Source organism: Triticum urartu, chromosome 2A, assembly GCF_056163025.1.
Source record: "Triticum urartu cultivar PI428250 chromosome 2A, HENAU_Tu73, whole genome shotgun sequence".
Taxonomy (NCBI): Eukaryota; Viridiplantae; Streptophyta; class Magnoliopsida; order Poales; family Poaceae; genus Triticum; species Triticum urartu.
In genome coordinates, this window is record NC_141874.1 from 10,527,732 (window position 1) to 10,538,520 (window position 10,789).

General features: G+C 48.2%; 4 protein-coding genes across 4 annotated transcripts; 3 read left to right on the forward strand and 1 right to left on the reverse strand.

Annotated features, from left to right (window-relative positions):
- Positions 1 to 3,209: 3,209 nt before the first annotated feature.
- LOC125540625 (tyrosine N-monooxygenase-like) lies at positions 3,210 to 4,930 on the reverse strand. Its single transcript, XM_048704225.2, has 2 exons — positions 3,980 to 4,930; positions 3,210 to 3,839 (listed from the first exon to the last, which is right to left on the reverse strand). Exons 1-2 carry the CDS (start codon positions 4,904 to 4,906, stop codon positions 3,210 to 3,212), a joined length of 1,557 nt encoding a protein of 518 aa, XP_048560182.2. The 5' UTR covers positions 4,907 to 4,930.
- Positions 4,931 to 6,623: 1,693 nt separating this feature from the next.
- LOC147982831 (uncharacterized) lies at positions 6,624 to 7,378 on the forward strand. Its single transcript, XM_087540557.1, has 2 exons — positions 6,624 to 7,016; positions 7,181 to 7,378. Exons 1-2 carry the CDS (start codon positions 6,624 to 6,626, stop codon positions 7,376 to 7,378), a joined length of 591 nt encoding a protein of 196 aa, XP_087396683.1.
- Positions 7,379 to 7,778: 400 nt separating this feature from the next.
- LOC147982832 (uncharacterized) lies at positions 7,779 to 8,393 on the forward strand. Its single transcript, XM_087540559.1, has one exon. It carries the CDS (start codon positions 7,779 to 7,781, stop codon positions 8,391 to 8,393), a length of 615 nt encoding a protein of 204 aa, XP_087396685.1.
- A 362-nt stretch (positions 8,394 to 8,755) lies between these two features.
- LOC147982833 (uncharacterized) lies at positions 8,756 to 9,178 on the forward strand. Its single transcript, XM_087540560.1, has one exon. It carries the CDS (start codon positions 8,756 to 8,758, stop codon positions 9,176 to 9,178), a length of 423 nt encoding a protein of 140 aa, XP_087396686.1.
- The last annotated feature ends 1,611 nt before the right edge of the window (positions 9,179 to 10,789 follow it).

A 10,789-nucleotide genomic window follows, 5' to 3' on the forward strand; every position in this document is an offset into this window, starting at 1 on the left:
AACTCTGATTTTGTGCATGGTTACCAATAAATTTATTTGAGGATTATTTCCCCCGCTTACATGTTGCTTGAAGTAGTAACTAACGGTAGCTAGTTAGAGTGAGTCATTTTGAAGCCCGAACTCCATGAAGTTTTTTTTGAGAAGTTCAAAATGTATACTTTAAAGTTTCAAAAAAATCGTTAATATTTTCTACATGTTTATGTGGATGTATTATATGAAGGGTATAAAGAATTACAATGAAATACATTAACATGTGAGCTACATAAAAATTGTTCATTTTTTATAGTGAATAGTCTGTGTATTGTTCCCTATTTTCGAAATCACATATTTTTTTGTGTGTAGATCTCACCTTAATGTACATCATCATCAAACATTACACATGTAGTATACATCCTAATGAAGGTGCACTATTGTTTTCAGAATTCTTTGAAACTTTAAAATGTTTTTTTAACTGAGATCCATGGAGCTCGAGCTCTATTTTGGATTTGCAAAGGTAATTAATGAGTCTTACAGTTTCTGGGGAATAGATTAGAATCTACGGGAGGAAGAAGGAAAGGTACCTAAAAATTCAGAAACAAATACATTTAATAAAAAGGACAGGATGAATTATGTATTGATGGCCACTTACATTCCAAAAACATTAAAAAAAGAGCAAAGGTGAAGCTGAAGTAAAATAGAAATTGGGAAGGAAAAATGAAAATAGGTGGAAATTATCTCGTGTGCTCAGTATGTCAACCTCCACCGGGCTCTCCCGAGGACAACTATTACCTACTGGCCCAAATGAGAAATTTCCGTGAACCCTGGCCCCGTTCATATTTAGGTGCAAAATAGTAATAAGCTCGATCTGAAATACATCGCGTACTTTTTTGAAGGATCAGTCTTTGAACAAAAAATATTCTACTTTAGGCAATAATTAATGTCCCATCAAATAATAGTAATAAGCTCGCTCTGAAGTATTTTATGTCAGTGAGTAATAATATGGTTAATTTATTTCCCATCAAGACTTGACATATACGTATGTATCGATGCATATTATGTATAAATAACACAAGTCGGAATGGATCTTCTTTTTCATAAACTATTCTCTCCGTTCAATAATATAACATGTTCTAACTTTTTTTCTGAATTGGATGTATATAGACACATTTTAGTGTGTTTGCCACTCATTTAAGTCCCTACGTTGTCTATATTGAAATATCCAAAACATCCTATATATGTGAATGGATGGGCTACATAACAATAATATCTACTGATATGTATCTGAAATTTAAATGCGCTCAATGATATGTTTTTACCTGCAACTGCTTATGGGGACATGGCTGGTTTGTAAAAATAAAACACAATTGTGGATTACAAGGACGCACACAAAACTGTAGCTATGTTTTTCCACCGGTCGCTATTGAACTATACTATACAGCTCATCATACACAAGTTGACAAGTTGGCACGATCGATCATCTCCGCAGAATCTACGAGAAACAAACAAGCAAGCACGTCATAAATTTAGTAGGCTATATTCTATTGAAATTTTGTAGTATATGCATACGGTCGGGGTCAAAATTTATTCCATGTGGCCTGAGCTACCTGCTCGCTGCATGTTCAAAGGAAGTGAGGAATTATGCAAGCGACTCTTTGACGACATGCCGTCAATACCTATCAGGTCCTGTACATTTGTCTTTCTTGACAGCCTTCGCTGCCTCATTTGTTAGAGAGACTCTCTGTAAGCGTCCGTATGCATGCATGTGTTGAAGTCCCAACTACTAAGTCACGATAAACTAGTCCAGAGAAATGGAGATTGGAAATCTAACGAATCACTAACTGCCAAATGAATGAATATACAACGTGTGCATGTCCTACTCATAGTCGACGACGTTATCTTACGGGTGCTTCTAGTTCTACCTGTCGTTGGTTCATGCCCCACGACCTACAGTCTCGTAATTTTTTCTTACTCCACACGAGCGTGCACTTTTGTTATACTATATAGATTCTGGACAATTTTTTGTCTACTTTACGGCTTGTCTGTGTGGATATCTGTGAGCATTAATGCATGGGTGTATTGCTATCTTATATCCCTGTTTAGATTGGCTTTTAAACAATAATTTGGATAGTTGTATCTTTAATCGGACATGATTCCATGCTTATACTTATTTTTTCTTTTGACACACGGTTAAACTTAATAGGAATCCTGCTATTTTTGCATTTGTAGCTTATTTTCGAGCTTGACAAGAAAATATTTGTAAGCATTAACGTATGCTTGGATTGATTTTCTATATGCCTATTTGGATTACTGAATTTGTAAATAAGCATTCCAATATTTGTATCTTAATTGGACACGACTCCATGGTTAAAATGAATTGGAATCCTACCATCTGTCTCTAGAAGCAATCATGTATGTGAATGTTTTTCTTGCACCATATATATTGACGGTGCAAATATGGTACTCCCTCTGTAAAGAAATATTAAGAGAGCTTAGATCACTATTTAGTGATCTAAACACACTTATATTTCTTTACAGAAAGAGTACGTGGAAGTGAAAGAAGAGAGCCGGAAGAGCACCATGTACAATACTGAAAGTGAAGTGTCGAAAAAGAATATGAAGGAATTTGAAACATTGAAGAATACAAGATGTCATATGACAATGTGTTTTACCAGTATATGTGTGTCCTTCTTTGCTTTCCACAACATTAGAAAATGTGGAAATATAATTTTGTATTCATATTATACCTTTTAATGATACAAAACTATTTATCTTCCCTCCATACGTATTTCTTCACCAGTCTTCATCTTATTTTCTCCTAGATAATTGTATTTAATACTAAGAGGTGAATAATTATAGCTTATTCCGCTGGTTGTCACATTGTAATAAACATTAGCTTGTACATTTATGACGCGAAGGTGGTAGGCAACATATAAATTTATAATTCCATGAACTGTTTGCAGAGTATCATAATGCTAAGTACATACAATAGATTTAGTTCGACAATACAATAAAATAACAACTTTTGCGGCTTCTGCCCACACAGACAGTGCACACAACCCAACAACACACATTACATTAGCATTGTCATTGCTTTATTTGTACAGACACACGTTGTTCCCTTTTGTTTTTTGAAGAACCGAGGAATGCACGACCACTGAGGACATGGGATCTACAAAATTCTTATTAGGATACATATTCCTGATAATCGGTTAAAGCATGCACTAACTCTATTAAATTTTCTCATAGAGATGTGCGGCCAGCCGTGGTTTAGCTTGCAGAACCAGGGGTTCAGCTAAGACAAGCGCGCCGGTATTGCTTTCTTGGAGACTGATTCTGTCAACTCCAGGGGGCTTCGTCCAGGAGAATCCCTGCAACATCCTCGCAAACAACATCACTGTGACTGAGGTACCAAGTGAAATTCCGGGACAACCCCTCCTCCCACTACTAAATGAAATAAAACGTAGTCCTGTTTCACAGAGGAGCACATTTGCGGTATTCAAATGCCTCTCGGGCTGAAAATCAAGTGGTTCGTTCCAGATCTTGGGATTCCGACCAAGTCCCATCCGGCTTAAAATGACATGGCTATCCTTAGGGATGGTGTAGCCAGCGATAGTGGTGTCTACCATGGCGACATGGGGTGGGTTAAAAGCATGGTATGGGTGTATGCGGAAAGCTTCTTGGATGCATGACTTGAGATAGTTTAGTAGTGGAATGTCAGACTCCTGGACAAGTTTATCTTTACCGACGACGGTGTCGATTTCATCAGTTGCTTTTTTCATCACCTCTGGCTTGTTCACCATTTCAGCGAGCGCCCACTCAACAGCATTCGATGGGTTATCGATTGTTGCATACATCATTTCCTACATCGATATAGAAAAAAAATGGTCAGTTTTCTATCAAAAGAAAGTTGGGGGATCAAATTCTTCTTGCAGTTCACGAATGCATGCATGGTTGTTTGTTGGATTACTGAATATTGATAGAGGTTGAAATGCGTACTAACCACTATCTGCGCCCGGATATCATCCACGGACAACAATGGTTGGCCATCTGCATCATCTAGATAAACCAGGACGTCCAGAAAGTCTCTGGCCTCTTTGCTTCCACCACCATTCCGAAGATTCGACCTTTCGATGATCCTCTTCTCAATGATGGAGTCATGCAACCAGTTGAGTATTCCCATAGCATCCTTGGAAACCTTCTCATGGCCCTCCAAATCAAGCCCTACAAGGGCTGGGAAGTAGTTGGACACGCAGAAGTTATAGAGGTAGTTGAGGAGCGTGAAGAGAGCGGCAACATGTGCCATCTCATCATGTCCGGGTCCGCTAGCCGACGAACCCGGCAGCTCGCTGCCAAAGTATCTCTTACCCAACACGAGCCTTCTTATCATGTTACCACAGAAATGCTGGGCGACATGTCGCACGTCGACGAGGTTGTTTGGACATGCCATGCAGGTTTTGTTGATGTACGTCACGAGGTGGTCACACTCCTCCTGCCGAAGATGATGGAGTTTCTGCTTCATGGACGGGGTGAGGATCTCCGAAGTGAGGACGCGCCTCATCTTCTTCCACTGCTCTCCATGTGGTGTCACGATGGTGCCCTTGTACCCGAAGCTGAACGAACCCGAGGCGAAGGTTGCCGGACGGGAGGCCAGCACCTCGTCCTTCTTCTGCAGAACCTCGCATGCTATCTGCGGGCATGTCACGGCGACGACGTGAATGGCTCCGAGACGGAGGCACATGATGTCTGTGTCCATCTCCTGGAGCAGGCGATGGATCCACCGGAATACGGCCGGCTTGTTCCACATCATCTGGTGAATGTTGCCGATGAAGGGCAGCGTGGGAGGCCCGGGTGGGAGCTGGTGTTGCTCACTTTTGACAGACAGTAGAATTTTTCTATTTTTGAGTGCAAAAAAAAGTACGGTGACCATGGTAATGACCAGCGTAGCAAAAGCCGTAAGACTTGAGAATCCGTACATTGTTTGCGAACTCATTGCGCATGAGCTAGCTGTACGGATGCTATGAAGTAGGATATATAGATGGAAAGTTGTGGAATAGGATGTACTGAATAGATTTGTGTTCGAAGACACTCTTGCTCTTGGTGCATCTAGCTCGTTTCAGAGGGTATTAATAGGACGAAGTGCTAGCTAGGCTCCAACTGGCCCAAGTACTAAAAAAAATGTCAGATGTCTAAACATCGTAAGGGAGCTATCTCCTGTCCATATCTATATATATGTTATGAATATTTATTTATTGATCGGAGACTCTTTCAGTACCCCAGATTAACTCACATCATTCAACTTGTCGCCACAGTTGGATGTAAGCGAAATGGCTAAAATAAAATAAGGATGTGACTTAACAACAATTAAATTACCAAAACAAGAGGCAAACATGCAACCATGTTCATCTCATCGTCGGTACAGGCTAAACTATCTTCACCGTGATTCTATAGTGGGTCCGAATTATAACCTCTGAAATCTATCACACGTAAGTTGATATAAGTACATATATACAATGATTATTAAGTGCATATGTAATATAACTCTGTCTTGTCTAAGGATTTCAAACATAAGAATAATCGCCGTTGCCACCCTTGGCAACAGTAGGACCGAAGGCACCCCTGCCGACTTCCCGGAGCGCCCCTGCCACCGAGGCCAGCCAAAGGCGAGAAGCGCTGAACCGTTGTGCTCCACCCGCCGGAAGAACCTCCAACCACAGCTCTGAACAAGGGCTGGCCGAACCTCCGCCACTGTGCCACCACCGCGACCAACCAAGGAGGCCCCTGTCAACGTGGCTGACTGCAGACCAGGTCGCCAATCGCCCACGCCACTATGAAGCCGGATCTCGCTACATGTAAGGCCAGATGCAAAGCTGGTGAAGCAACCCCTCTGCCACGTGTCAGAAGAGAAGAGAAGAATTGTTGGTGAAGAGATCGCTCGCCTGCTAGCAGCCGGCTTCATTATGGAGGTGTTTTTTCCAGAGTGGCTTGCCAACCCAGTCCTTCTAGTGAAGAAGAACAACAAGTGGCACATGTGTATTGATTACACCAGCCTCAACAAAGCCTTCCCCAAAGATCCATTTGCTCTGCCCCGGATTGATCAAGTGATTGACTCCACAGCCGGATCCGAGCTGCTGTCTTTCCTTGATGCCTACTCCGGCTACCACCAGATCAAGCTGAACCCGGCCGATTGGCTGAAGACCGCCTTCATCACACCATTCGGAGCATTCTGCTACCTGACCATGACATTCGGCTTGAGAAATGCCGGTGCAACTTTTCAGGGTTGCATGCAGAAGTGCCTCCTCAAGCAACTCGGCAGAAATGTCCATGTCTATGTGGACGATATTGTGGTGAAGACGGAGAAGCACGACACCCTTCTGGAAGATTTCAAGGAGACCTTTGATAATCTGTGTCGTTTTCAAATCAAGCTCAACCCAGAGAAATGTGTCTTCGGGGTCCCAGTCGGCCAGCTCCTTTGTTTCCTTGTCTCAGAACGCGGCATCGAGTGCAACTCTATGAAAATTAAGGCCATCGAGCGGATACAGACGCCAACCCGGCTGCCAGACGTCCAAAAGTTCACCGGGTGCTTGGCATCTCTCAGCCGATTCATCAGCCGACTGGGTTAATAGGCCCTCCCCCTGTACAAGTTAATGAAGAAAATCACTCACTTCGAGTGGAACGACAAGGCGGACGAGGCCTTCCTCCAGCTCAAGAAGATGCCGACCACGCCGCCTATCCGGGCGGCCCCGGCTGCTAAGGAGCCCATGCTCCTCTACATCGCCGCCACCAGCCAGGTTGTCAGCACTGTGATCGTGGTCGAGCGACCAGAAGACGGCAAGGCACAACCGGTCCAGAGGCCAGTTTACTACCTGAGTGAGGTGCTGTCATCCTCCAAGCAAAACTATCCCCACTACCAGAAGATGTGCTATGGCGTGTACTTTGCCGCTAAGAAGCTCAAGCAGTATTTTCAAGAGCACTCCATCATGGTCGTCTGCACCGCCCCGCTTGCCGAGATCATAGCCAACAAAGATACGTCAGGCCAGGTGGCGAAGTGGGGCATCAAGCTGGCCCCCTACACCATCTTCTACCAGCCTCGCACAGCCATCAAGTCCCAAGCGCTGGCCGACTTCCTCGTCGACTGGGCCAAGACCCAGTGCCTGCCGCCAGCGCCGAAACCCATTGGCGGATGCACTTTGATGGTTCGAAGATGCGCACCGGTCTGGGAGCCGACATCGTCCTCACCTCTCCCAAAGGCGACAAGCTCAAATACACGGTGCAAATTCACATCACCGCCTCCAACAACATGGCCGAGTACGAGGCGCTCGTACACGGACTTCGACTGGCGAAAGAGATTGGCATCCGCCGGATTCTGTGCTACAGCGACTCGGACTTGGTAGTCCAGTAGTCGTCTGGCGACTGGGATGCCAAGGATGCAAACATGGCAAGCTACCGTTTCCCCGTCCAGTAGATCAATGGATACTTTGACAGGTGCGAGTTCCTTCATGTGCCACGAGCCGACAATGAGCAAGCTGACGCACTGGCACGGATTGGCTCCACCCGCCAAGCAATACCAGCCAGCGTCTCCCTCCAGTGCCTCCGCAAGCCGTCTATCAGGCCTTCGCTAGAATCAGAGTCCATCTTCGTGCCGGCTGCTCCTAGAATAGCCGGATCCGACTCGGTGGCCACAGCAGCCGGCCCAGGGACCTCACCAGGCGGCTCGGGGACTACAGCAATCGCACCCGGCCCGAGGACTTCAGAACCCGGCCCGGGGGCTGCATCAGTCGGCCCGGAGGCTTCACCAGGCGATGCGTGGACTACAACAATCGCACCCGGCCTGGGGACTTCAGAACTCGGCCCGGGGCTGCAGCAGTCGGCCCGGGGACTTCAACGAGGCAGCAAGCGGCAGCCGACTCCAACCGCCACCTCCCAACCCAACCGCCCTGGTTCCAGTGGCCGTGATGACAGTGATCAAAGCACCATCATTGGCACAGCCCATCCTCAACTTCCTGTTGAGTGGAGAGCTACCAGCCGACGAAATCTTGGCCCAGCAAGTGCATCGCCGAGCAGCAGCATACACCATAGTAAACAGGGAGCTTGTCAGGCGCAGCGTGACTGGCGTCTTCCAGCGCTGTGTCAAGCAAGAGAAAGGCAAGGCAATCCTCAGAGACATCCACCAAGGCAAGTGTGGCCACCATGCGGCCAAAAGATCCCTTGTTGCCAAAGCTTTCCGCCATGGCTTCTTCTGGCCGACTGCTTTGGACGACGCCAAGGACTTGGTCAGTAAGTGCAAAGGATGCCAAAAATCCAGCTCCAACCAACATCTGCCGGCTTCTGCACTAAAGACCATCCCCTTACTTGGCCATTTGCCATCTGGGGGATGGAAATGGTGGGGCCGTTCAAGACAGCACGCGGCGGCATGACCCATCTGCTGGTCGCCGTGGACAAGTTTACCAAATGGATTGAAGCAAAGACAATCAAGAAGTTGAATGACCCGACTGCTGTGACCTTCATCGCAGATATCACCGTCCGATACGGTATACCACACATCATCGTCACCGACAATGGCACAAACTTTGCCAAGGGCGCTTTGGCCCGTTTCTGCGCGACGCAGGGCATCCGACTGGACTTAGCGTCCGTTGCCCATCCGCAGTCAAACGGACAAGTCGAACGAGCAAACGGCCTCATCTTGTCCGGCATCAAGCCCCGACTGGTCGAGACACTGGAGCGCTCCGCCGGCTGCTGGATCGAAGAGCTGCCGACTGTCCTCTAGAGCCTCCGGACCATGTCGAACAAGTCAACCGGCTTCACTCCCTTCTTCCTCGTGTACGGGGCCGAGGCCGTCATCCCAACTGACATAGAGTTTGACTCGCCTCGCGTCACCATGTACACAGAAGCGGAGGCGAAGGAAGCAGGAGAAGACGACGTCGATCTGCTGGAAGAGGGCCGACTGTTGGCACTCAGACGGTCCGCCATCTACCAGCAGAGCCAGTGCCGCTATCACAGTCGGAAGGTCAAGCCACGATCCTTCCAAGAGGAGGACCTTGTGCTCCGATTGATCCAGCGAACAGCCGGCCAACATAAGATCTCGGCCCCTTGGGAAGGGCCCTTCATCACCAGCAAAGCCTTGGGCAACGAATCCTACTACCTAATCGATGCACAGAAGCCCAGGGCGCGCAAGAGGGACGATTCTGGCAAGGAAACATAGCGCCCATGGAACGCAAATCTCCTCCGACAATTTTACAGTTAATGCAGTATGTACCACACTACCTTCTGTGTTCAGAGCAAAGACATCGGGCCCCTCGAGGAGCACTCGGGGGCTACCCTTTTTTTTATCTATATGATAAGTTTTATGCATGTGAATGTGTTATTTCATTCCTTCGCCCAGCACCGGGTCCAACCAGTCGGCCCGGGGGCTTGCCGCCTTGTCCTATGTTGATGCCACTTGAAGTCGGACAACTAGTGTGTCGGCATCTAAGCCCTCTCTTGCCTTAAGCCGCAGCTCACAGAGCGATTGTCTGGCTGGCAAGGGCTAAAGGCAAGAAATGGTGTCCACACAAAAAATGGCTAAGGAAAAAAGCATTCACATAGGCCAGGCTGACTCCTCGCCTCACCATCTGGCTGCTGAGTAGCCGGCCGGCCGGCTTCTCACTTAACTTGCTACGTTCTAAAAGGCCAAAGTACTTGTCTTCCCAAACGGCCAAGCACCCGACCCAGCCACAGACCGCAGAGCGGCTGTCCGGCTGGTAGGGTCGCACACAAGGGAAGGCGGCAAAGGAAAAAGCCAAAAAAGAGCAGAAAAGTAGGACTAAGTTAGAACCCGGCAGTGTACGACTTGTAGGATAATTAATTTACATAGCAGGGCTCATAGCCAGAATTCAACAAAGTTTGATTACACCCCCAACGGGTGGAACTGCGTGAATCTAACAAGCTTGTCCAAAGATCACAAAAGGAGGATACGATAAGATAAAACTGGCCGCCTAGGCCAGAGGAGCAGCAGGCGGGTCCGGCAGGTTGTTGGAGGCAGCGGCGCCGGTTGGTGGAGTGGCCGACTGGTGAGTCTCAGCCTGGTTCGCGTTGGCAGTAGTCGGTGCAGCCTCACGTGGGTCGTTGCTCGAGGCTCGATCGGGCTGAGTCTGGCCGTCCGCTCCGTCCTCCGGTGCGTCGTCTTCGCCATCCTCACCCTCTTCTTGCTCGCCCTCATTGCTGGAGTGGATCTCCTCCGACGAGTTTTCCCCTTCGGCTGGGTTCAGCCCGAACCAGTTGGGCGGCACCTCGGCGCCCCGATCGTCCAGTTCAGGCATGAAGACGTTTGTGTTGGCGTATTCAGCAAGCGCCGCCGCGCGTTGAGAGAGCGCGCGGTCCACCGCCGCTAGCTCCGGCCCGGCCTCGACCCGAAATGTGGCCAGCTGAGCCAGATTCAGGCTGGGATACCACGCCTTCGCAAACTCCAAGGCCGTCTGAGCACCCGCCTGAGCCGCGGGGCCCTTCCAAGCCTCGAAGCGGCCGACTGCTACCTCTAACCAGTCGGCTGCCCAATTGTGGGTGCGCGGCACTTGAGCATTCGGCCAGAGAGCGGTCAGCACCTGGGCCCCTGCGCGCTAAAGGCGGCAGAGCAGGCGATGGGCCGGTTGTAGGCACGTCCTGACGGCCAGAAGTTGCTCGTTGAGGTTACGAGGCGCGTTGGGCAGAATCTCTACTCCAATCCTCCTACGCCGTTTGCGTCGCGCCTCAATGGCCTGGCTCACGGCGACGGAGTAACCGGGGAAGAATTATGCGCAAGAAGAAACTCAAAGATTAGAAGCCGGAAGCCGACTCC